Genomic DNA, 27,158 nt, shown 5'->3' with positions numbered 1-27,158 from the left:
CTAACCATGTCTACTCAAATGTACGTCCTATTAAATTCAATGGGGTTAACTCCCAGGTATGTGGAATTAGCATTGCAGTTTTACTCCCAGAAAAGCTTCATATTGGGAAGGTTTTCAAAACAAGTTATGAATAAGACAAACTGCCCTCTTCAACAGTCCAGTAAAATTTAAACTTACTTGACTCCTTAACTAGAAAAGTATAACGCAGCTGCATGTACGCTTTTTAAAACTTCTGTTCAAAAATTATTTGAAAGATAAAATGTATAATATGCCATATTTGCAAGTAATTAAAAAAAACCTGCATGTACACTTTTGTTATAATTGTAACTAAAATTGTTTACTGTGTATGCCCACCAAGATCCTGCTGTGATCTTCTGTTGTAGCACAATCCTGTGCATGTTTATTCAGAAGCAAGTCTCAATCCTGTGCAGAGAAAGTACTCTTCATGCTGCTGAAAGCTATATATTGTTGCACCCCAGTCCAATCTTCCCAATCTGGTGAGAGATCTCCAAGGGTCCCTGTGCTTGCCTAGGGTTTGGTTTCCTTGGGAAGAAGGTCAGCGGAGACTGTGGTGTCTTTATGAAATATGGTTTGTTTATTTACACACATTCCAACCTGAGCTTACGATGAAGAGGTTCAAAGCATCAGCAGTCCAATAGATCTTGCTTTTCCATCAGGCTTACAGGAAGCAACCTAAAGCCATGGTGCAAGGAGCCAGCCTCTCCGCATATCTCCAGTTCCCAGCCTTTCCTCAGACTCAACTAACAACACAAGCTCTCTTAGGTCCCAGGAGGGGTGGCTCTCCTAAAGAGTTTCAACAACAATAGGATCTTCCTGGCCCGTTCACCAGTTAATGGGCACTTGGCAGACCCAGTAGCCACCTGGCCACTGTATTAGATTAACAAAAGACTCATCTGACCAGTGGAGCAGGTTTCTCACCTCCAGGTGCAGGGTTCCAAATCAGACACTGGAAGGGAAGTCATAGAAATCATCTAAACCCCCAAACCCATAATAATATTTACTGAATTCCTGATGTGAGACAAGCAGGAAAAGGAAACTGTTCTCAGAACTTGAAATGGGGTTTAGGTATTGCCTGGGAATCAACAAATTTGTCAATCACAACCCTGATTTCACTTATTGGCTAAAAACCTGAAAGGGCAGGGATTAGAGCAGCCGGTACTAACAGAAGTTGCAGGGGTATGTGTGACATTTTGGTTTATATAATTTGAACCATACCACAAAGCTTAATTTTTTAAAAAATGGAACCCAAGAGTCCGGAGATTAAGGAGACTCACCCAGAGACCCATAGAGGACCCCCAAAAATGAGTCTCCAGGCAAAACCCGGAGACCTGGCAACCCTAGCACTGGTGCTGCAGTAAGAAGAGTTAAGCTATCTATGGGATGAGAGTATCCTTGACATTTCTGCCTTGTAGTAAGCAAGTTGTAAGAAATAAAATGTCAAAGGGTGAAGCAAATGAGCGATGACAGCTCATTCCTCTGATTTTCATATGCTTTTAAAAATCTGCTGCTGACTATAGTTAACTAATGGTCTAGTACGGGAGTAAGTGCCTTTTGACATTCTAAAGTTTAGAATGCCTTTGAATACTAGTTGCTAGGGAACCACAGCAGGAGAGGTCTCCTATTGCACTCATGTTCTGCTTGTCAGCTTCACGCTGTGGGAACAAGGATGCTAGACTAGATGGGCTTTCGGTCTGATCCTACAGGACTCTTCTTACATTCTTAATTCCTCTTTAAGGTGGCGACAATGTAGCAGAAAACAACAACAACGCTTTGTAGCACTTAACATGATGTATCTGATGAAGTGGACACTAGTCCACAAAACCTTATGACAAAATAAATGTGTTGTTTCAAGTAGAAGGAAGAGGTGGCTGGGTGGAATTTCTTCCTGATGTAAGAAAAAACTTGCAGTAAGGAAGGGGTATTTTTTTGTGTGTGAGGGAATGGGATGCCGCAGCAGAATCTCTCATGAAGTGAAATCACCATAACTGGATGGCGGCATGCTCAGGGTTTATAAGGAGGAGCTGCAGACTGAGAGGTACTGATCATGATCGAAATCCAGTCTGATAAATGACAAGCACTTTGAACCTAAAATGCTGGAACATAATAAGCAACATCCACGCGACCATCCTAAGATTCCCAAGAACTGTCCATATAGATTGCACACTTAGACAATAAGCACTCCATTGCCCTGTTTTTCATTATTACAGGTCCAAGCTTTATTGTGTACAATTTTATTATGTATGTGTTCGATTTTATTGTAAGCCGCCCTGAGTGCCCTATTGTAGAGCAGAAGGGCAGGATAGAAATATTTTAAATAAATAAATAATCCGAGGTTTGGAGACTCCTGCACAACTCAAATCAATCTGAGGAGGAATCCACATCCATCCATAAGGCCATCAGACAGACAAATGAGGGACGCTCAAACTTTGCAGCATATTAGATTCCAACTTGACCTGCACCCTAACTACACGCAGGACATGGCCACCAAATCTCTCGAGAGCTGCAAATTCCCAATAGGCCTCATAAATTTTATATCCAAAATCCACCTATAAATTACATCTCTTGTCCCAAAAGGTAAGATCCATAAAAACCCATCTCAAGTCCCCAGGCCATTCCGCAGTCACTCCCTGCATCACATTATGACGAGATATAATAAAATTGGCAGAGTTTAAAGCCAGCAGCCCTCAATTCACCCTTGACTGCTAGTTAAGCACACCTGTGGCATGTGTAGTGGCAGCCAATCTAGAGCATGAGATAGTTCCTTCTTCAATCACATTGATCCCTCCCCTTGCAGTTCTTTGTAGAATGGAATGGCCATACACTTCTCTAGCCAATCACAAGGAGGCTCCCATCATGTTGTTAACACTCGTCTCCAAGGATGCCAAGTGACCTTGCTCAAGTGGAATCTCTGACATGTCAGGTGAATCCAGCCAAACATCTATGTCTTGGCCTTGGTAGGAAAAGCATAACGGGAAGCAGAAAGGTAATTAAAAGGTTATTCGTTATTTGGGCTGCTGTGTAAGTTGGAAGAGCTTAATACCGACTGGTAACACAGGGTTCCTAAGACCAGGTTTATGCACAGTATTTGGTTAGGGGAAATTATGATACATTTCAGTGACACATTAGTTGACCACTGTGCCCAATAAAAAGACATGACACAGCTCATTCTGCTCAGTTAGGAGTCAGGAAACAGAATTAAAAGTTCTGAACTCTGTGTTCACTTACCCAGGAGTAAGCCTCAATGAATACAGTGGGACTTCTAAAGATTGATATGCAGGTAAAAGCTATTTGGGGTTCCCCCTTCCAAAAAAAAAATTTGGGGGTTCTTCTGCAATCCTTGGGATGGATGGGGAAGACATTTGGTTCAGGTCGGATTTTAATGCAAACTCACCTAATTTGCACAATCCTAAAACAATATGCAAACTGAACACAGCTGTCCTTTGAATTTTGTGGTGTATTTCTCCAACCAAAAATGTTTATAAATGTATAGATTTGGGGAAGATGTGCATAAAAATTCCTTGAACTTGGCCTTCCAGACTAGACCCTATATGATTGTCTATGGTAATTAAATAACTTGAGTTGTTTATATAATTCAGTTTGTTGCTCGTTGTACCTTGTGTAACTAAGTAATCTTATTAATTTAAATTTAAAAAATTCCTATATTGATGAAAATAACATACAAATGCATTATGTTCAGGGAATGCCTAATCACTTTGAATAAGTTCAAATCTCCAGGGCCCAACAAACTGCATCCTAGAGTATTGAAGGAAGTGGCTGAAGAACACTTGGAGCCGCTGTCTATCATCTTTGCAAAATCGTGGAGGACCGGTGAAGTGCCAGATGACTGGAGGAGGGCTAATGTTGTCCCTATCTTCAAAAAGGGCAGAAAGGAGAAAGTTGTTTTGAACTGTTATATATATTATTTAAACTTTTCAACATATGAAACGGTTTTATATGTGTATTTATTATATTTTAAATCACTTTGGGATTCCTCGTGGAAAGTGATCCAGAAATGCAATTAATAATCATAATCCATAATGCAATCTTAAATTTGTTTCACATAAATTCTGCAAGGGAAGGAATGCAGCTCCACCCAAGGATCTCCACATAGTTGGTGCTAGGTGTGGAAAGGGTTTGTATCATAGAAGGAAGAACACTTGGGAGGTTAGTGAGTCCTGAGTGCAAAACGTTTGAGAAAAGCTGAGCTACCGTGTCGTTTTATTGGAGCTGACTGTGAGGGCCTGCACCTGGTGTCCGGCCAAGGAAACAGGAAACTAGGGTTGCTGTTGGTGTACTGTCCACCCTGCTGCCCAGCAGCTTCTCTTACTTAGGTGGCAGAGGCCATCTTGGCTGTGTTATTGGAGGAGCCCAGAACAATAGTCCTGGGTGATTTCAATGTCCATGCTGTGGCTGCCTGTAGTGTTCTGGCTTGGGACTTCATGGCCTCCATGACAACCATGGGGCTGTCTCAAGTTGTCCCTGGCCCGATGCATTGGGCATTGGTTTTGGTTTTTGCTTCAGATGGAGGAAGGGGTGTTCTGGCGATAAGGGGGTTGATGTCACCCCATTGTCATGGTTAGACCACTTTCTGGTGAAGTTTAGACTTACGGCTCCAATCCTTCCTTGCAGGAGTGGTGGACAGATTAAGATGGTCCATCCCTGGAGACTAATTGAATCCACTGGATTCCTGAATGCCCTGAGGGAGTTCCTAGTAGATAGAGCAGGTTACCCTGTTGAAGCCCTTGTCATGCTATGAAATGAGGCACATCGGGCTCTTAACACGGTTGCCCCGGAACGCACTCTCTGGTACTTGGGAGCCCAGTTTGCACCATGGTACATCAGTGAACTAAGGGCAATGAAACAGGCTGGATGACGGATAGAGCGCAAGTGGCGAAAGACGTGCTGTGAGGTTGATTGGGCACAAGTAAAACATCATAACTGTGCCTATTGTGTGGCCCACTTCTCTGCCACCATCGCATTCTCAAGTAGCTGTCCAGCGCAGCTTTTCCATATTGGCCAGGGTCTGTTGACATCATCTCCAGGAAATGGAGTTTTAGACCCTTCGGAGGCCCACTGTGAATTGTTTGCAAGGCACTTTACCCTCAAAGTTGCTCGCCTCCATAGCAATATTGATGCCCCATCCACGTCTACTGTAGTCCCTGTGATGTTCCTATATTAATGTATATATGATAAGTGTTGTTGTTTTAGAAGATACATGGTAAGTGGAGTGAAAGAGGAGGGGGAGTGACTGGGCAGTAGAATGCGAGATGATTGGCTGAGTGTTTAAAATGGCTGAACGTATAAAAGGAAGAGTGAGAGTCGAATCTGGGGGGGAGAAGAGAAAGAGTGGATTGCTTGGTGGGGTTTGAGAGAGTTGTTTGCCAGGAGAGAGTGAAGAAGGAGGGGGGTGGAGTTCAGATTAGTATTGAGTGAAACCATATGCTTATGTGCCTTAAGAAGAAATCTTGTTAATCTTGTTAGCTTTGTTATCTGTAATAAATACTTAATTTGGTTTACCAAAGGCCTGATCCTTGGCTGGGGTTTCACAGACCAGAAGGGAGGGTAAGGTAATGACCAAGGCTGAAGGGGAACTGTAACAAATGGTGGCAGCGGTGAAGAGAATAACAATACCAGTATTCAGAGTCTCTGGGAATACTAGTATTGGGACGTTACTGGTGGTTGCCTAGCAGGGGGATCTGTTGAGATCTGTGCTAGAGCGGATAGGTAAACCATAAGAGAGTGCGGTCTGGACTGGTGGAGTCCCTGGTGGTGCCTAGAGACAGGCAGTAACCACGAGCAGGTAGGAACCTGACAGGGAGAGCCAGGGAAGGACGCCTCACAGTCCCCAGTGAGGTGTGCAGTGCAACGTCTGCTGCAACATCTTGGGAACTGTTTCAGTTGATGTGGCCTGATAACGTAGACAAGGTGCATAGGCAACATAACATAGAGGGGGTGGTTCCATCCACCCTGAAAGAGGCAGTGATCCTGAAAAAGCCCACCCTGGACCCATTGATTTGTGACAGTTACAACCCAGTTGCAAATACCTCCTTTTCAGGGAAGGTGATTGAGAGGACTGTGGCGCAGCAATTGCAAGTACTCTTGGATGAAACTTATTGTCTTGACCCATTCCAATCTGGGTTCAGGCCTGTTTATGGGACTGAATCGGCCTTGGTTGCCCTGATGGATGACCTTTATTGGGAGAAAGACAGGGGGAGTGTGACCCTGTTATTCTTACTTGATCTGTCAGTGGCTTTTGATACCATTGACCATGGTATCCTTCTGGGCCAGCTTGGTGAGATGGGTATTGGAGGCACTGTTTTACAGTGGTTCCAATCCTATCTCTAGGGTCGTTTTCAGAGAATAGCATTGGGTGATTATCTTTTTTCCTCCTGGCAGTTGTGCTTTGGGGTGCCACAGGGTACCATCTTGTCCCCCATGCTGTTTAACATCTATATGAAGCCCTTGGGAGTGGTCATCAGGAGATTTGGGGTGAGGTGTCAGCAGTACGCTGATGATACCCAGCTCTAATTCTCTGTAACATCTGAATTGGGAGAGGCCGTGCAAGTCCTGGACCGGTGCCTAGACTTGGTGGTGGATTGGATGAGGGCCAGTAAACTGACTCTGAATCCTAGGAAGACTGTGGGTTAGTGGTTCCCAAGTTCAGATAATTGGTCAGTTGCCTGTTTGGATGAGGTCATACTCCCCCTGGAAGAGCAGGTTCGTAGTCTAGGGGTGCTCCTGGATCCATCTTTGTTGCTATTGTTCGGTATTATAAAAATACCAGAGAGAAATAGGAACTAATTTGGTTGGTCCTATTTCTCAGCAGAGATATAAAAACACAAGCAGCAGAGTAAGAATGTAACCAGGCCCAACTTTCTGTATATAAATAACAACAGACACAATCTTCTTAGGTAAAAGATAAAACATTTACTCACGGCCTCCTCATATGTTAGAAACATAGGCTGTAGCTTAGATGAAAGAAAATAGAAGGTATTCAGTCCATTTTTTTGGTGTTTGCTGAGAGCATAATTTGCCATGCGGCCTCTCTCTATGGTGGATAGATCAGCAATGGAGAATATTCAAAAATCCTCCAGGACAAAGGAAGGAGGAAACCAGGTAACTAACCCCACCCATAAGGAAGTTACATCATGGTGAACAGGTACATGGGATATTTCCCAAATATCCCTCCCCCCAAGTGAACATGCAACATTTGCCTATTCCAACAGCTAGAAGCCCAGGTGACCTCAGTGGTTAGGAATGCCTTTTACCAGCTTCGGCTGGTAAGACAGCTGGGGCCGTTTCTGGACTGGGAGAGCCTGACCACTGTTGTCCATGCACTGGTAACCTCCAGGCTGGATTACTGTAATGCGGGGCTACCCTTGAGGCTGGTCTGGAAGCTGCAGCTGGTGCAAAGTACCCTGGGGCAGGGTATCAGCAACATGTCACCCCGCTGCTGAAAGACTTGCACTGCCTGCCTATTACCCACTGGACTAAGTTCAAGGTTCTAGTTTTGGTTTCCAAAGCCTTATACAGCTTAGGACCAAGATACCTGAAAGATCATCTTACCCCTTATATATCCAGTTGATCACTACGCTCTGTAGGTGAGGGCCTCCTGCAGATACCATCTTATCAGGAGGTCCGTTCCACACAACATAGGAAGCAGACCTTTATTGTAGTGAAACCTACTCTTTGGAATATCCTCCCCTTAAATATTAGATAGGTGCCACCTCTGTTAACTTTTAAGCACCTACTGAAGACCTTCCTCTTTCAACAAGGAGAAACCTTTATCCCAGTCTGTGTCTGTGTTGGAATTGCTTTTTAAGAAGTTTTTAAAGCTTTTTTTTTTAATATGTTTTTAAAGATGTTTTGTTTTAACATGTTTTTAAAGTTGTTTTGTTTTAATACATATTAAAGTCTGTTTTCATGATGTTGCAAACTGTTTTTAGTGTTTTTGTTTGCTACCCTGGGCTCCTTACTGGGAGGAAGGCAGGGATATAAATTTAATAAATAAATAATAATAAATAAATAAAATATATTCCCATTAAAAACAACTACTAATTATTGAGTTATACTGAACATTCATATTTCCCCCCAGTTTTACAGCAGGATTATAAATACAGGACTATGTTTGAACCTAAGCTGTTTCGGAGACCTTTGCCTCCAAAAGGAGAGACTCAACGGATTCTGTCAAGGAAAAAAAGCTGTAAAGGTAATGTGGCACAATGTAACCTGAGGATAGACATAACTTTGTCTGCGTACACAGTAACCCATTTGTAGCATAAAGATGTCATTTTTCTCAATCTCGAATTGTTCATGCTTGTCCACAAAATGGTGCTTTCAATTTGGATTGATTCGAGATCCTACCGACTACAAGGGTGGGTATGGTTACTTAATATGCACTTGAAAGTCCTCCCCTTGATTAAGTTGCCCACACCTCTTACTTCCTGAACACACACTGACTGGCAGGTATTTTCCCCAGTTCTGTCTCAAGAAGCTGGGGACTGAACCTTTTGCATGTATGACAGATGCTCTCCTACCACTGAGCTATGGTCCTTCCCTTCAAGCCACTTGTCCACACTGACTTCCACAAGTAGCATATAGAATCCTGGTCATTATGTATACAGGTCCATTGCCTCCTTGTTTCTTTTCTATCAGTTTTAAGTTAATAGCCCCTTTACCTTTTACAAGATCTAAAAACCCAGACACACTGTCTCCAACAGAGTCTTGAAGCCTTTTATTGATAACAAATGACCAGGAATGAGAGCATTATTCCAAAAGCGCAAGCTTAGCTTGCACCATATCCCGAAAGTCAACTTTCTGCATTGCAGGAGGATAATCAAACTTACCCAAGGAAGTGAGTCGGGACATTTTATGGGGAGGAATGGGGTGGGATTTGAAGCCTCTCACTCTCCCAGGTTAAGGCAGGTAGAAGTTAAGTCCTCATCCCTTTCTTTTAGTCTACCCATCCTTCCTTCCCAGATCCTAACCACTGTGCTGAGTGTTGGTGGTTCTGAGGTGGATCAAGCTGTGTTGTGTACACAGCAGGGCGTTAATGCAAATGTGGGTTGTATATATTACTTTTTCTCTTTTTACTTTTGTACACTTTCATCCACACAAGAGTGCTTCAATTTAAATCTCTCTTAATGTTTCGCATCCACACTAGTTAGTAGTGCTTGATGTATTCGCACTATGTGTTGTGATCCCCTCCCATCAATTACTACTACTTCACCTTCCAGAAATTCTGGAAATCTGAGGTCCATTGTGGGCATGCCTGCAGGCTTTTGTTTACCTGTGTGCATGCATGCACTTTTTAAAAAAATGTTTTCTCTGTGGAACAGAGAAATACAAAACCTTCACCAAAGCCAGTATTTCAAGCATGTTTCACATTAAACAAAACAGCCTATTAAAAAATAAACTTTTTTTTAAAGGCATGCTTTTTGTTTCACCAGTTGTGCAAAAACAGCCCATCCCTGGCATGTAGAAAACTAGCAACCAAGGAATGCCTTGTCAGTGAAAACAATGCCTGGACAGGTAGATACATGGGGACCTCCAGTCTCCAGACTCTTCCCTGACACAGAAAGCCAGGGTGCAGCTCACAGAAAAACATAAACAGTACATTTCATATTCAAGCACACATGACCGAGGGAAAGCATTTTTTTGGGAGGTGGGGTTGGAAACAGTGTTTTTCCACCACCACCACCACCCTTTCTCACCTCCTGTACCTGCCAAGGTCAATTCTATTTTTTGTTTTAATGCAGCTATTTTTGTGCAAGAGCAGTTCTGTGCAAAACAGCTGTTTTTAAATTTTATTTATTTATTATTTAATTTATATCCCGCCCTTCCTCCCAGCAGGAGCCCAGGGCGGCAAACAAAAGCAGTAAAAACACTTTAAAACATCACAAAAACAGACCTTAAAATACATTAAAACAAAACAACTTTAAAAACAGTCTTTAAAAAGGCTTTAAAAACATCTTAAATAAAAAGGGTTAAGGAAACATATTGTTTAGAAAAAATGTTTTAAAAAACATATTAAAATTGGGAAAAAAAATAATACTGTGAACGTGCCTTCAGCAACAACTGGTGAAACTGCATCCTTTCCTTTGGTCTGACTGAAACAAAATGGCTCAGAGCAAATGGAAGTAGCGCATGTGGCAATAATCTTCCTTATACCAGACCTCTAACTTCTTCAATAGACATTGCAGATTACTGTGTTTTATGATCCGTTGCTTGGTGTGTGGTTAACTTGCAAGCAAATATAGCTCTTCACAATCAAAGTTAATTATATTGTATATCTATTTTGCAAGCATTAGTTCAACCTGTAAATGGCCTGACTCTGCTTTTTATGTATATCTGTCATATTTGATTCTAGGTGCTCCTGAGGAAAATACAGAATCCAAAGAAACGCGTGGAGCCAATGATGGCCAGCTTCCTACACCTGAGAAAAGCCAACCAATTTCTTTGCATTTTCCAGACTTTGATTCTGGAACCCAAGTTCCAGACACTATTAAGAGAAGCTTTGTTCTTCCTTCACAGCCTAGTGGTCCTCCTAGCTTCCCATTGCAAAAATGTCAAGTACCTTTACGGTTGCGAATCTCTATGTTGGGAGGTCGCAGGCTGCATTTGCCGTCAGATTTTATACTGCAAGGTCTGGCTGTAATAGCGTCTCTTCATTTAAAAACTCTGAAAGTTGAAGATACAAAGCGAATTCTTTCTCGCCTTAACTATGAAGTACTCACTAGTGAGCTGATTGCTAGAGAAATGCGAGGCCCACAGGAAGTCTGTACTATACTATTCTCAAATCTGGATTTGCCTTGTGTTGTACCAAGAAAACCTGAGAAACAGATGCTACTAGGTATTGTGTGCACTCTACAGATTTTTAAGTTTTGGTTTGGTTTATGCACCAGATTTATTTAGAGTCTTTTCTGCTTCTTTCAGTAGCGTTTTGATTCAACTAAAGCCATCCTCAAAGGCCTGTTTATGTTCTCTCTGTCATTGGGTAGCTGAAAATGTGTATAGCGATGCTGAATTTGACTCCAAAATAATGTCAGAATTGAATAATTAATAATAATAGCTTATGTTGGATTTGGTCAGGGCTTTCAGGTTCTACAGATCTCCTTTGTCTTCCTATAGATTGTTTTCGTGTTTAAAATTTCCCACACATAATGCAGACTTCATTTTAACACAAAACTCTGCTGTTTTTTCCTGCGTGGTAATGGTAATAGATGATACAAGCCTGCTGTTATAATGCTAACTCTGAACAATTAGTTTACAAATGATCTAGGTGCAGATTTCCTAAGTGTAATCTTAGGACGGCTCAGAAATAAACCTCATTGAGTTTTTTTAAAAAAGGGACTTTCTACAGTGATCAAAATATTATGTTTTAAATAAATAAATAATTGAACTGTACCCTCATAGGTTGTATAAGGTCTATTTAATTGTACATCAACATTTGTGATGACTATCTCAAACACTTTGTACGTATGTTCCATTTTAAAAGAACTATTTAAAGTTCCAGTGGAAAGCTTTATTTAGCTCAGTGATTTAAATCAGTTGTGAAAAGGAAACAGAGATGGTCTCATGCCTCTGTAAATCCTTGCAGGAATTCCCACAAGTGATAAACCAGGTCAGGATAGACTGGAGGGTGTGTGTCTCCCCCTCAGCATGCAGTATAAAGCAGAAATGCTATGGGAGAGGCATGGGGCAGTATCCTTCTAAACAGTTCCACTAGAGCAGTGGTTCCCAACCTTTATGAGTACAGGACCCCCTTTATAAGCTTAAAACCTTTTGTGACCCCCTCCCCCCAGGGAGGCAGGCTGGCTGCCAGGAAGGAAGGGGAAAAGCAGCCATTCCTTGCAGCCTTGCTTCTTTTTGCTTCACAAAAAAGCCCTCTCCTCTCATTCTGAGTAAGGGTGTCAGCAGCAGCAGCAGTGCAAGGAGACGGGAGTCAGTGATAGTATTCCCCTCTTCTTCCTGGTAGCTCCACCCTCAGCCTCCTTTGGCATCTGCCATGTGTTCTAGAGGCAGATGCCTGCCCTTGGTGTGCCTGAAAGACACTCTGGCACTTCAGCAAAAATCCTCCCCTCTTGTTTGGGGCAAGGGGGAGGTGTCATCTGCAGCCGCAGTGGGAAGCAGAAAGTGTCCAGGGAGTGAAGACTAAAAAAATAAAAAAAATCATTTTTTTACTATTCGTGGCCCCCTCTGATTACTTTGTGGCCCCCCTGGGGATCACGGCCCCCAGGTTGGGAACCACTGCACTAGAGCAAGAATTTTTAGCTCACAATGGCATTTCTTCACTCTCCCCTCTCCCCATGTGACCCCTAAATCTGCTCTGGGGGGTTGGGAGAAACCCCAGAACAGACTTAGGGGTCAAAGTAGGCATGCAGGAAGAGGAGAGGGTGGGAAAGTTCCATTGCACAGCTAAAGGTCAGCAACTGTTTAGCTAAATACTGCCCACGGGCTTGATGAGAAGTCAGAAAGACGAAAACTGAGGCGGTGAGCACATTAGTTTCTTGCAGCAAAGCGTTTCCATTGGCCACACCTGGAGGGGGAACAGGTTGATCCGCAGATCTGGTACGAAATCTCTTTGAAGCGCATTTTTAAAAACCACACTTGAGCTGCTCCCACCAGGTTGTATAGGAAAAAGAGGCAGGGTTTGATGAGCATCATGTTCTCCCGTTTTCAGAAGAGAGAGGTGAAGATCAGAGCTTAGAAAAGTTACTTTTTTGAACCACAATTCCCATCAGCCCAATCCAGTGGCCATGCTGGCTGGAGCTGATGGGAGTTGTAGTTCAAAAAAAGTAACTTTTCCAAGCTCTGGTGAAGATGCACTGGAACCGGCGGAACAGTGTGTGTGCCTCTACCCTGAGAAAAGGAGGGGAGGAGGAAACAAGTTGTTGGGATGTATCCCATCCTGCTTGCAGAGTGAGCAGTTTAGGGGAATAGAGAGAAGAGGGTGGTGTCCCCCAAAGCACGTTCAAAGAAAGAGGAGGGGGGAGCCTTCACACTTGGAGCAAATGCTAAGGGAGCAAGAAATGGATGCGTTAGAGTCAGTGTCTGGGACAAAAAGATTCTGTGATGAGTATAATGAGAGATTGGTGGAACATATGGAAAGAAGGGGTAGGAAGCAGAATAAAGGAGAGGCCCTTGGGAGGAGTCCAATGGTGAGAAGGGTATGTGAGGGTATATGAGCCTGCCCGGGCGTTGAGATCCTCAGGAGAGGCCCTTCTCTCAGTCCCAACACCTTCACAAGCACAATTGGTGGGGACGTGAGCTAGGGCCTTCTCGGTGGCTGCCCCCAGGTTCTGGAACTCTCTTCCTAGGGAAGCACGAATGGCCCCTTCCTTGCTATCCTTCCGTCGGCAGGCAAAGACTTTTTTATTCCAACAGGCTTTTGGACTAGAAGATGTTTAAGATAGGGCCTCATAAGATCTGTTGTACTGTTCTATGGTCCTATTCTTAATGTTTTAAATTGTCTTAGTATCTTAAGTGTATGTTTCATGGTTTTAATGTCGCGCATAGTTTAATTCTATTTTAATTGTATATTTTTGTATGTTTCTTTACCTATGTGTAGTTTTTATTTGTAAGCCGCCCTGAGTTCCAGTTTTGGAAAAAGGGCGGGGTAAAAATAAAGATTCATTCATTCATTCATTCATTCATTCATTCATTCATGTGAGCTCTTGTAGCAATGGCTCCTCCCAGTATACTATGAAGTAAGAGTATACTGGCACTCTAAGGATCCTCAGGGGTAGGTGGTGGGTGGAAGGTGGTATATAAACATAGAGTGAATATAACATCAGTCTCCTTTCCTGGTGATTTAAATTAACCTATCCAGCAGCAGAGGTTTAAAGGGCGCATAAGTAAATTTTGGGTACACAAAGTAACCATTTTTAAAAGCCTAAACAACAACAAACACACACACACATACACACACATCCCAAGGAACATTGTTGTTTTCCAGCTGAGGATCTGAAGATACTTCTTGCCTTTATAAGTAAAATCCACTCTAATTTGACTTTTGATGTTTTTCAGAAAAGTTGCTGGAGGAGAGGATGGCACTGACTTTGGAAGAAGAATCATCGCTCATGGATGAGGAAATAAAACAGAAGAAAAAGAAAAGAGTGACTTATGCAGGTAGATACCATTTACATACAGTGTGTGTGTGTGTGTGTGTCCTTTAAAAAGTTCTGTTATGGTCATTCATCTAATATGTTCCATAGTGCCCATATATATAAAACAGAGTAACTAACAAGGACAGGCAAGCTTACTGCAAACGGTAGACAACAGAAGTGAACAGCGAGCTGTATTAATTCACTTATAAACCTCATGACAATTCACTAGTTCAGAATCCACAAGCATTTTACTAAATTTAGCAACATCTTCTGCAAACAAGAGAGTCTTGTATGTAAATTGTTTATTTTGTCATCAATCAAGCAAGTGAATTTCTCATATATGCTGTGCATAGTCACGTTCCTAAGTAATGTGAGATAGAAATCTTTACCTTGGGGATGAATCTACTGGGCAGTCCAATCTGTAGTGAAGTAAACTGTATGACAAGCCCTCCACAAATACAAAATCCTTTTTTTTACTATTAAGCCCAGGGATCCACAACTATACTCGTCAGCTTGTGAGTGTTCTGCAAATATTTTAATTAGTACAATTTCTTATGCTCAGTTACAAGTGATGTGCTTTATGTTGTTAAAGCAGTAAAATAACTTTAGATTAGGTAAGAAAGTAAGTATTCCATATATTTCAATTTCCAACCAAATTTCCATTTTTTCCTGGGAAAACAGGTTGAGAAAAATGGCTTCATAACGTCCCAAATTTGTATATCTCTAGTTCACTTCCTCACATGGTTAGGGACCACTCCTGGTCCACCACCTCTGTAACTTCCCCATCATCTGGAGCTATTGCTTTCCATTTACTGGAGTGGAAGGTCTCTTATAAATCCTGCAATAAATCCACTTCAGACCTTCTAACCCAATAGGTAGAGAGTAGCAAGATCAAACAATGAGGACATGATGGAGAGAGGGGAGTGAACATGGCCACACTATCCCTCTTGTTCATTTCTAATAATGTAAGGTACTGAATGCTGAAATGTGGCTTATGCCTTATAATGAGCAACCCTTTCAGTCAGAATCTGCACCTCTAAATCTCAGTGAATGGATGTTAGCACATACAGCTGAGCAGTAGTACTAAATGTCACTCATCTCATTGCATAAATGGAAGCTTATTAGCTAATCATAGGAACAGGATATCACTTTGACTGACTCAGACTTTGCTAAACTATGTGCTGAATAATTGAGAGATTAGCCTGTAATCAGGGGTAAAAAATCAAACCATCTTGAGGAAGCAAAGCGGTCGTAAAGACCATTGTAAGAGAAGAAAGGATTTAACCCATGCTAAATAGGACCTTAACAAATTGTATTTTTAATTGCTGTTTTCAGTGTTGTACTTTAAAGCAGGAGTCGGTAATGTGGTGCCCTCCAGATGTTGTTGGACTGCAGCTCTCATTCTTTGTGACCATTGACCATGCTCCTTGAGGCTGATGGGAGTTGTAGTCCAACCACAACTGAAGGGCACCATGCCAGCTACTCCTGCTTTAAAGAAATGCTATAGTCCTTCTGGTTTAACAACCTATGTTATGTTTACTGCAGAATCAGACCAGGACTTGGATTCTGATGTATCACTTGTCTCCGGTATGGGGTGCAAGCTTCAATTAAATCTAGAGGATCAGGAGAGTGAATTGAGGAAAATGGCTAAAATGACAGTACTCTCTTGCCTAATGCATAGAAGAACTGGGCTTAGTCTTAAGGTAATTTCCCTAAAAGTGTGCTGTGTTGCCTTTGACAGTCTACTGGTACACTAACAAACAACACAGTTTCTGTTGAGCCATATTTTATTTTGTATCACATTTTTCCTGTCTTTTCTCCAAGGCACTTATAGCTATCTACAAAGGGATTTCCATTTTATCCTCACAACAACAATCCAAGACAAGTTAGGTTGCAAGATTTGCCAAAGGTTTTGGGAGCTTCTTGGTGCTGTGGGGATTTGAACCTAAGTCTTCCTGATCAAATGCCAACCACAGTAGTGCTTTTATGGGCTACATAGAGCTACAGATTGATTTGTTAAACTTATTTTCTGTTTTCCTGTTAGAGAGAGACACACACACACACAGAGAGAAGAGAAGTGCTGCTATTCACCCCAAACACCCAAGTCTGTAGAGCAGGGATGGGGAACCTATGGTCCTCTAGATGTTGCTGGACTTGGGTTCCTGTCAGTCTAGCCAAAATAGCCAATGATGGGAGTTGTAGTCCAACAACATATGGAGGGCCACAGGTTCACCACCCGTTGGAGAGACTATGTGTATTACTGGGGGGGGGGGAGTGTGTATGCCCTGTCTCTGAAGCCACCTCAAGTCAACATGTTAGGACCAATCCCAGGATTGTATCTATGTGAGTAGTCAAATATGCATGATCTTTATCATGCCTCCTGCCTCAAATCTGACATGCAACGATTCTACAGATAGGCAGGCCTTTTTCTCAGTAGACATTATACCCACAGGCCACATTCTAGCATGACATCCAAAGAATGAAAGCAAATTGTACTGTGGGTGGCAGCGGGGGCATGAACAATTCCTGATTCATCACTGCATGTCGATTCTACACGAGGGCTGGGGAACCCCTGGGCCTCCAGATGTTCCTGGACTACAAGTCCCATCATGCCTGACCATGTTGGCTGGGGCTGATGGGTGTTGAAGTCCAACAGCATCTGGAGAGCTCCATCCCTGCCCTATGCACTTCTTGATTTGTGTGAATATCATTATTCATTTAATTTAATCAAGGTACAAAACCATTTTTCTGTGACTGGAACACACTGTTTAACGGGCCTGTTTTGTTCTGCTCGGTTCATCAAGATTCCCCCCCTTCAATATTTTGTCCCGGAACTATGAAGGAACGTTGGAAGTAATGATTAAAGTATTGGAGCATAGTTGGAGTGTAAGCAGCAGCTGCAGTAGAAACATGCTTCAGAGCGATACTCTCTTTGCTTCCCTTTCCCTCTGATATAATGTAATCTAATGTATTTTTTGTATGTTTACCTTGTAGGCATTTTTTCTGTCTCGACTTCCAGACCTCTCACCTTTGGCCGACTTCTTAGTGTACCTTAACCTGTCATTTAATTACTTGTACTTCTTTCCAAAAGAGGTAAGTGTGAGTGTGTGCATGTATTTTTTAAAAATACACTTAGAAGTGCCCCTGTTTGTTTTTTAAAAACGCCAATCCTAGCTGTAGCTAAACGAATATACAGAAGATAATATTCGTTGTTTTTCTCCTAGATGTTTAGGAGTTGTTAATTAGTGAGTCATTAACTGATAAACAAATGTTTCTGTGGGCTCAACCCCACCCACCAGTTTGAATGGTTTGTGTCTAACCAAGTTTGGTACGTATAGTGGGTTTGAGCGTTGGACTAAGACCTGGGAGACCAGAGTTCAAATCCCCACTTAGCCACGAAACTCTTGTCAGTGACCTTGGGCTGGTCACCTTCTCTAATCTGCTTAACAAGATCGCTGTGATGATAAAACGGGGAAGAGAACTATGTACACCACCTTGAGCTCCTTGAAAGAAATGTGGGATATTTTTTTTTAAATTACAGTTATACCCTGCCTTTCTTTTCACGATAGAAACCCAAGGCGGCTTACATATGGTTCCCAGCGATATATATGTCTTACATAAATAAATAAAAAATGATAAAAACCTGCTTTATTTCTATGCAAGTAGTAGAGTTCCATTTATCATGTGGTGGTTTGACTGGAGAGGACTGCTGTCTGTGGGTTCTAATCCTGTCTTCTCCTGTTCAAAGGAGGATCATTTATTATTTGTTTGTTTATTTATTTTTTTATTTATACCCCTCCCTTCCTTCCAGCAGGAGCCCAGGGCAGCAAACAGAGTGCTAAAAACACTTTAAAACATCATAAAAAGACCTTAAAATGCATTAAAACAAAACAACGTTAAAAACATAAAAAAAACTTTTAATATCTTTAACCCTTTTTTTTAAAAGATGTTTTTAAAGACATATTAAAAGCAATTCTAACACAGACGCAGACTGGGGTAGGTCTCAACTTAAAAGGCTTGTTGGAAGAGGAAAGTCTTCAAAAGATGCCGAAAAGATAGCAGAGATGGCACCTGCCTAAGGGGAGGGAATTTCACAGGGTAGGTGCCGCCGCACTAAAGGTCCGTTTCCTATATTGTGTAGAACGAACCTCCTGATAAGATGGTATCTGCAGGAGGCCCTCACCTGCAGAGCGCAGTGATCGGCTGGGTATATAAGGGGTAAGACGGTCTTTCAGGTATCCTGGTCCTGAGCTGTATAGGGCTTTGTACACCAAAACTAGAACCTTGAACTTGGCCCAGTAGCAAATAGGCAGCCAGTGCAGTTCTTTCAGCAACGGGGTGACATGTTGGCGATGCCCTGCCCCAGTGAGCAGTCTCGCCACCGCATTTTGCACTAGCTGCAGCTTCTGGACCAACCTCAAGGGCAGCCCCACATACAGCATGTTACAGTAATCCAGCCTAGAGGTTACCAGTGCATGGACAACAGTGGTCAGGCTATCCCGGTCCAGAAACGGCCGCAGCTGTCTTATCAGCCAAAGCTGGTAAAAGGCACTCCTAGCCACTGAGGTCACCTGGGCCTCTAGCGACAAAGATGGATCCAGGAGCACCCCCAGACTACGGACCTGCTCTTTCAGAGGGAGTACAACCCCATCCAAAGCAGGCAACTGACCAATTATCCGAAGTCGGGAACCACCAACCCACAGCGCCTCCGTCTTGCTAGGATTCAGACTCAGTTTATTGGCCCTCATCCAGCCCACCACCACGGGCTTGAACAGCCTCTCCCGATTCAGATGTTACGGAGAAACAGAGCTGGGTATCGTCAGCATACTGCTGACACCTTGCCCCAAATCTCCTGATGACCGCTCCCAAGGGCTTCATATAGATGTTAAACAGCATGGGGGACAAGATGGTACCCTGTGGCACCCCACAGCACAACTGCCAGGGGGCCGAACGTCCGGGGCAAAACTTCTAGAAATGTTTTGCCACTTGCTGTGAGGCAGTCCTTTTGCCCCGTGCCTTTAGGTCTCTGTGTGTGCTCAGACGTCACCTTCCCACAGGCTGTCTGCTAGCAAAGGGGCCGAACTATTACAATGGCTTGGACCAGGGGGAACGTATGACCCTGAAAGAGTTTCTGTGCCGCTGAGAGCTCTGCATACATTGGAGAATTTTACCAGGTGCAGGTTCTGCCACCATAGTCCTGCACTTACAGGAACAGCTGCACCTGACAGAATTGTCTTTCCTGTGCAAAGGGAATTGTAAAGTTAAACAGGTATAGAAGCATAAGAACACGAGAAGAGCCTGCTGCATCAGATCACAGGCCCATCTAGTCCAACATCCTGTTCTTACAGTGGCCAGACAGATGCCTATGGGGAGTCTGCAAGCATCTGCCCAAGCGGCTAGTGCCCATTGGGACTGGTAGGGCAGAGGGCAGAGAGACCATCAGTAGGTAGCTATAGCCAATGATAGCTGGAGCCAGAGCTGATGACAGGCAGAGCCAATGAATTCTAATTTTGTCCCCATCCTCCTCCTCCCTGTTGAGTTCTACAAGGGGCAAGACTGACTAAGGAGGAGGAAACTGATAGCCAGGGCCACTCTCCCCGCCCCCTGGGACTGCTTACAAGTCAGCAGGCATACAGATAGGCTCTGGCTGAAGGCAGAGTGAGGTTGGTGGGCAGTGTCCTATTCACCCAAATGGACCACCCTTCACTGCATCTGCCATAACAGGGTTCACAAGTACTTTTTACATCCCCCCCCGCTTTTTTCCTCCCACAGGTCTATCATCTTAAACACTTGGAAGTGCTAAAGCTCCGAAACAACCCTATCAAATTCATCCCAGAAGATATTGGCCAAATGAAGAACCTCAAACTCTTGATTATGTCCTTCAATTTGCTGACTGCTCTTCCAGCTGGGTACTGCAGTGGTTTTAGTGAATGGATTGGGGATATGGGAGAGGGCTGAGGAGAAGTTGTCAAGATCTAGGGGGCATCTTCTCACAATTGCTTCAGCACCTGTCGCTGTGAGAAAATCCTGTCTCTGTTGACTCTTTGGTGGGATTGCCAACCGACTGAGGTGGCCCAAGGCATTTTAAAGCCTGAAGCGGAGTCCTAGTGGCAGCCCCCTCTAGGAGCCACGCTTTCAAAAGATCTCACTGCCCCATTCAGATACCAGTTCCTGCCTTCACCTGTCCCCCCTTCTCTTCCCCTCACTACACTACCTGAAGCAGATTGCTTTTACTCTGCTGCACAGCAGGGCTAGCTCAAAGGAACATGCTTGCTGCATCTGGGGGCCAATTTTTAAATGGATGTCTGCTGGTTTTGTTTTTAATATTTAATGTTAAATTTGTTCATTTTAAAAGTGTTTTTCTTTTTTTCACGTCTGCCCTGTGTACACACATATATACTGGGCAGGGGGGAAGTTGCTCTGGCGATGCAAGAGAGGGCATGGAGAACCAGTCAGTGCATGCAGAGATTCAAATACCTTGCACTAGTGGCCCACAGCCACACTCTCCCTTGGGCCCCCATCCCATTCATACTGTGGGATAGTGGGTGTCAGGCAATAGCAGCACAGTTTGGGGGCATGGATTGGGGCAGCTGCAAAAAAAAAGAGTGAGTGGTAACCAAAGTTTGTTCTTGTACTATATATTTACTGATTGCTCCTTTAGGCCCTCCAAGGACCCCCAAATGTGTCCATTTTTTTTAAAAAAAAGCATAAGCGTATATGAACGAGAGTCTACTTTATCGGATGCATCAGAGTCCATTTGCATCTGATGAAGGAGACTCTAGTCCACAAAATCTCAAACCTTAACCTTCTGTTGTTGTTTTTTTGCTGTCCATTGCCTTCTCATGATCCCAAGAGATCTGAAGAATGCTGTGGACCTGCACGACTCCTCTGTTAATTTCTCTTTCTTTTTAAAATTTAGACCTGCCTGTTCCTAGCAGCTATAATCTTTATTGCACGTTTGAGCAAAATAATCCATCTTTTTGAAAGTAACAAAGCAAGGGGCACAAACAGTATTTTTGTCCTGATTTAGTGAGGCCCACTGTGGCAAACTGAGAGTCAGACCTCCTAAATCATATTAATATGTGCATACAGCATACATCAGCAGCCGAATGTCTGAGTAATGTGCTGAATTCTATATGCCTGTGATATGGTTTGTATTTGCTTTCTTTCTTTAGGCTGTTTTCATTGCCAAATCTTCAGGGCCTTGATGTTTCCTATAACGAACTTGAATTTATCCCTACTGAAATTGGGAATCTCAGGTATTCAAATCTCCAGCTGAATTTTACATGCCAGTGATGGGCAGGGCCAGAATGAAAAGCAGGAAGACCATCAAATTTGAATTTTATCTTTGTACATATTGCTAGTTTACCCTCACTCACACTCTATCCCTCATTCAGGCAAACAAAAGGCAAAAGCAAGAGCAGGCATGATCAGAGTTCAAAGACACGTTCCAGCCAGGCAAAAACATGCAAGGAGAATGGAAAGGAGGGCTCGTGAGGGTGTGTGGCCTGGTGAGAATCCCAAGGGCCAGATAGAGAAGGCTTTGGTATTTGGCCCTGGGCCTGAGGTTCCCCATCTCTGCCTCATTCCATTCGCCTCAGGATATCCTCCATGAGCTCTTTGTGACATGCCTGACCAGGACATGCATGATTTCCCCAGAACTGCCCTCAGACATGGATGGCTTGTAACCCATGCAGTGACTCAATTATGGACCCTTTGGACCTTGCACAGAGGACTTGTGAAGCCTGTGAATGTTTTAGAGCACTGCTTGGCTCAGAAATGCCAGTGCAGAAATGAGATGCATTAAGTCAGGGGTGGCCAATATGGTGCCCTTGAGATGTTGTTGGGACTACAACTTCCATCAGCCTCAGGTGGCATGCAGAGCTTGGAAAAGTTACTTTTTAAAACTACAATTCCCATCAGCCCCAGCCAGCATGGCCGCTGGAGTGGGCTGATGGGAGTTGTAGTCCAAAAAAGTAACTTTTCCAAGCTCTGTGGCATAGTGAATGGTCAGGGATGATGGGAGTTGTAGTCTTCCAACATTTGGAAAGCACGACATTGGCTGCCCCTGGCTTGAGTAATTTTTGTATGCAAAATATTAGTATGCATTTTTTGAACGTTCTCTCTGTATTAAACTATTTTATGCAATAAGTGTCCATGTGATAGGAGTGCAGTAGCAGCCCATAAGCAGAGCTTGGAAAAGTTACTTTTTGAACTACAACTCCCATCAGCCCAATCCAGTCGCTATGCAGCCCGGGGCTGATGGGAGTTGTAGTTTTAAAAAAGTAACTTTTCCAAGCTCTGCCAATAAGCAGCAGCCCTTTGAGGCAGTATCAGGCACAAGCCTTTCTCAGCTCAGCTACCCAAAATCCTTTTAGCTGGAGAAGAGAATGATTGAACCTGGGACCTTCTACATGCCAAACATGCGCTCTACCACTGAACTGTCATACTTCCTCTCCTATATATGTTCTTAGAAAGGGCTTCATGCTCAGATCATCAAGGGGAACTCAGAATTCTGCCAGTGAAAAGCAGAGATTCCTTAGGCTTTACGGTATTTACTTTATGTTGGGGGCATCCAAGGGGCCATATTACTGTTGGATACTACCACTATTGAAAAAAAATCCTTACTAGCAGACTAACATAGGTTTGGACTGACTGATGACTCCTGTTAAAATACACTTGAGAGTTTAAAGGTCATAGAATAACTCTTGCAAGGACACCCACACACACACAAATACACATGTAGATGCCAACTGCACCTAAAGTTCTGTATAAATGACCTATGGAATGTCATTTGGTCTGTGAACTTTCAGAAGCCTGACATACCTGAACTTAGAAGGGAATCTACTGTATGTTTTGCCTTGTGGGTTGTTGAAGCTTCAGCTGGGCCGTCTTAAGGTGGAAAACAACTTCTTGCATGCCTACTTCTGGAATGAAGTCTGCCAGCTTCAGCCACAACGACTTACTGACATGGCTGCTCTTTGTTTTGCCAAACACAACCTGTGGGAAATATATCATAAGATGCCAGTGGACATTCAAGAGATGTTGATCAAGTAAGTAAGAAGGAAATCTCCATCACAACCACAGATTGTAAGGGTAACTTTAGGTGCAACATTAGTTCCCCCCAATGATTATGCGACCAAGAAGGCTCCCTCGAGGACAGCAACAGGCCTCTGCTGGAATAACAGGAGTCAACCTACTGGTGTGCCTGTCATATAATGATCAAGCATCCTGAGAAAAAGCAGTGTGTAATACAATGGAACTACACCTAGCAGTGACAGCCTATGTCTTGCTTAAACTACTCTGGCAGCAGTCACAGTGTAAACTATAAGAGTGACACAAAACAGTCCTTAACTTGCAAAGAGCAAATGATTATTAATAAGAATATAGTGGTCATTCTCCCACTATGCCCAATCTCTTTTGTCTTTTTGCCCAAAGAATCAAATACACCTACACTTTTTATTTATTAAAACCTTTATTCCACCTTTCCATCAAAGATTTTAGGGAGGTGTAAATGGCTCTTTCCCCACATCCCCCATTTTATTTTCACAACAACCCTATGAAGTAGGCTGGGCTGAGCTTGCTTATTTCCACCAGTTGCTGCATGTGAAGGTCACTCAGTGAGCTTCATGACTGGGGATTTGAACTAGGTCTTCCCAATTCTAGTTTAACACTCTAACCCAGGACAACTGCTGTAAACCGCCCAGAGAGCTTCAGCTATGGGGCAGTATATAAATGTAATAAGTAAATAAACAAACACTGTGGCTCCTTAGCCTAACTTCGAAGGCCTTCTGCAACTGATCAGTTCAGACCTCTGTCAAGAAGGGAGTGTTGAAAAGAGAGAACTGTGGCTTCTGACTCTGCCCACCGCTGGCTTCATTCAGAATAGTCGATGTAAGGACTATGAGGTCATCCCCACACACACACACACACCATGTGGAGATCTTGAGAGACCAGCTCCTTCTAACCAGGTTGCTGAAATCTGAACATGCCTTCAGCAGGCAGCAGTTGGTGGAAACAGGCAGGTCCGTATAGTTTGGGCAATCAGAAACAAAATGGCTAGGTTGTGCTCAGGTGAGGAGCAAGTGGAAGTAGTATGGATATGGCGTTACCAGCCACCCACCAAACGTCACCACAAATGTGACAAGCTGACCACCGAAGAAATGTGCTAATGAGCTTCCACTCCAGCAGTGACTACAGCTGTATAGGTGAGTTATTTTTACTTATCAGATTTTCCATGGCAAAGGGAAATCCAGACTAAATGTTTTTTTTTAAAAGTATGGGCTGACACCTGAGCACAACCTAGCCATTTTGATGATGATGTGCAAACATTGCAAAAATTAGCAGCACAGATTCCTTATTAAAGTCTCAGCATTGGTTCCCTGATAAACACATATTGTTGTGTCAGGATTGTTTGAGAAGTTCTGAAACCCAGCCAGGATAAAATTTGTGATCATTCACTCAGGCAGTCTTCTTGCGCCATTCATGTTTAGAGGACTTGGCCTTGTTGTGAAAGGAGATACACTGTAGTCGCTAAGTGTGTGAACTGGGAAGTTCTTGGTTTAAATCTCCTGTGTGTCAGGAACTCCCTTATGACTTTAGGCAAGCTACTTACTCTCTGCTTCAGCCTTTAATCTGCCATATGGGAATCTGATACTAAGTTACAAAGGGCTGTATTCAACGATCCTACACAGAGTAAATCCATGAAAATTAATGAACCTAATTTAGTCATGTCTATTAACTTCAGTGGGTCTGCGCCGTGAAGGACTAGCACTGAATATCACCCAGAGTTTTTTATAAGTAGGGTAATGTGTATGAAGTGTTTTGAATATTCAAAAGCACTATCTAAATGCTAGCTATTCATAAAAACGGAATCTTCCTAATATATTTCAAGCACAAGTTGTATGCCAGGCATAGCCAACATGGCATCCTCCAGATGTTTTGGACTACAACTCCCATCATCCTTGACCATTGGCCATGCAGGCTGGGGCTGGTGGGAGTTGTAGTCTTAACATCTGGAGAGCACCACAATAGCTACCCCACTGTACACTTTTCTCCCCTTAGTAGGTTAAGTGTAAGGAACGTGTAACATTTCTTTCTCTGCCTTGTAGTTTTGCTACCTGTGATTGCTGCATGGGACCCTTGTACGGAAGAGGCCTTCAGTTCATTCGCATTTATAGGAACGCCTATGGACTTAGGCTTCCTTATTTCTTCTGTGCCTGCTCACCAACCTGCTATATGGACTACGTTGCTGCAGCTGCTGAAGCTGTCTCCACCTCAGACTGATGGATATCAATGTTTTAATTGGTTGAGGCTGCAGCTGAGCTGGTAATCTGCTGAATAAAGACCCAAGCATTCATCATGCACAGTTCAGAGTCCTGGCTCGACGATTCCACTGATGCTGTTTCAGTGCAAAAACCAGTTGGGATTGCCTGTACTTTACCTTTCTGCTCAGACATTCCTAGCAAGAACTGAGGACTGCAGTAGGCAGGCTTAGTTATCCATCGTATTTTGTTTCATGAGCCTGATAAATTTATTTTCATTGGCTACACGTTGCTTTGCACTTCACATTGATCACATAAGAATTGCAAATGTAACTAGACCGCAAAGACTAGCAATGTATAATTTTAACCTTAAAAGAACCCATCTTTAATTAGAGACACAACTGAGTGGCAACAATCAACATTTTTCACAACCCTGAGTGTAAATGCAATGTGGCAGTTAAAAAAGATGAGTAAGTTTACATTCTGTGTCTGACATCAGCTCAATGTAGAGGAAGGGCAGGTATAGAAATGCAGTTGTTAAATAAAAATGAATACATGTCTAATAATGCTGCATATATTGCTATATCATATGCCTTCTCCAAACACAATAAAATTGAGTGACATGTATAACAATTATTGCTTGATGGCACCTGCTTTAAAGTAGCGGCAAAACGATGCAGCTAAGCTATGGGCAGTCTGCAGCTCTCTCACACACATGCAAATGTATGTTGAACCACACAAACCCAAGAGAGCTGTGTAAGGGATAATCTCACGTTTGTAACCATTCACTATTTACCCTACTATTTCAATGCCTTCTGCATGCAGTGATGGCTGGTGCCCATTGGGACAGGTAGGACAGAAGGCAGAGAGACCAATAGTAGGTAGAGCCAATGATTGGCAGAACCAACTAAGGCTAGTTTTGTCCCCATCCTCCTCCCTGCTGAGTTCTAAAAAGGGCGACACTGTGACCAAGGAGGAGGAAGCTGACAATCAGGGCCACCCCCTGGAATGGTTGTAAGAAGGCAGGGCAGTGGGAGCTTTCTGAGATGTGCCCCATTCACCTTAACCGTCCAGCCTCTACTGCCTATTGATAGAAATGTGCAAAAGATCTTTACTCGCTGGCGAATCTAAGTGTTTTTTTATTTTTAAATCAACTTAGCATTCCTATTTAGAGTATGACTTTTCTGACAAGCACAGAAAAACAACTTTGGAAACAAAGAAAAAAGCACTTCAGCTGGTAGATGTGCAAGGTGGGATGGAGTCCCTGCATAGATTTGTTCTTTCACTCCAATCGGATTTTTCTCCCAGCAGTTTGCAGAGTTTATCTTGTTGCCTCCCTCCCAAGAAGGTTCTATGGATTAATGCAGTGCTAGAGAACTTTCTCAGGTTGTCAAATGTAATCCAACTTGTTCATGACAATCACAGCACCCACTCTGACTGTCAAAATGTTTCTGAGGTTGTGGAAAGGCATTCCATTTACACACTTGCCTTGCTCGATCTTTGGAGTTCGCTCTGCCAGAAAACCCCAACAACCACCTGCTTTTACCCCTTTCTCTTCTTCTGTACTTAGGAAATTAAAGTGGTGTGTACACCCACACAAATCTACTTCGGCAGATACATGAAGTGAGATTGGCCCACAGAATCTTTTGCTACCCTACTGCTGGTTGGAAAGGGATGAGTTTTTGTTTTCAACTCCAAGGATCTGTACCTCATTTCCACTCCAGTATCGTGGATACAAGTACGAGGATGTACATGTATTGCCATC

General features: G+C 43.1%; 1 protein-coding gene across 1 annotated transcript; it reads left to right on the top strand.

The window, feature by feature from the left end:
- Positions 1–2,908: 2,908 nt before the first annotated feature.
- Positions 2,909–25,471, top strand: LRRC63 (leucine rich repeat containing 63). Its single transcript, XM_061626161.1, has 10 exons — positions 2,909–3,004; positions 8,117–8,230; positions 10,391–10,873; positions 14,050–14,151; positions 15,675–15,832; positions 17,124–17,222; positions 19,902–20,038; positions 21,305–21,388; positions 22,943–23,182; positions 25,241–25,471. The coding sequence occupies exons 2-10, from the start codon at positions 8,146–8,148 to the stop codon at positions 25,413–25,415; spliced, it is 1,563 nt and encodes a 520-aa protein (XP_061482145.1). The 5' UTR covers positions 2,909–3,004; positions 8,117–8,145; the 3' UTR covers positions 25,416–25,471.
- Positions 25,472–27,158: the final 1,687 nt, after the last annotated feature.

Source organism: Rhineura floridana, chromosome 4 (genome assembly GCF_030035675.1).
Source record: "Rhineura floridana isolate rRhiFlo1 chromosome 4, rRhiFlo1.hap2, whole genome shotgun sequence".
Classification (NCBI taxonomy): Eukaryota; Metazoa; Chordata; class Lepidosauria; order Squamata; family Rhineuridae; genus Rhineura; species Rhineura floridana.
The sequence above is the reverse complement of the archived record's forward strand: the minus strand, read 5'-3'. Positions and strand labels throughout refer to the sequence as shown.

Coding starts and splice junctions, on each gene's coding strand:
- LRRC63 (XM_061626161.1), top strand. CDS start 8,146: ATGTTTGAACCTAAGCTGTTTCGGAGACCTTTGCCTCCAAAAGGAGAG. Junction 14,152..15,674: donor GAAAAGAGTGACTTATGCAG/GTAGATACCATT, acceptor TGTTTACTGCAG/AATCAGACCAGGACTTGGAT. Junction 21,389..22,942: donor ACTGAAATTGGGAATCTCAG/GTATTCAAATCT, acceptor GTGAACTTTCAG/AAGCCTGACATACCTGAACT.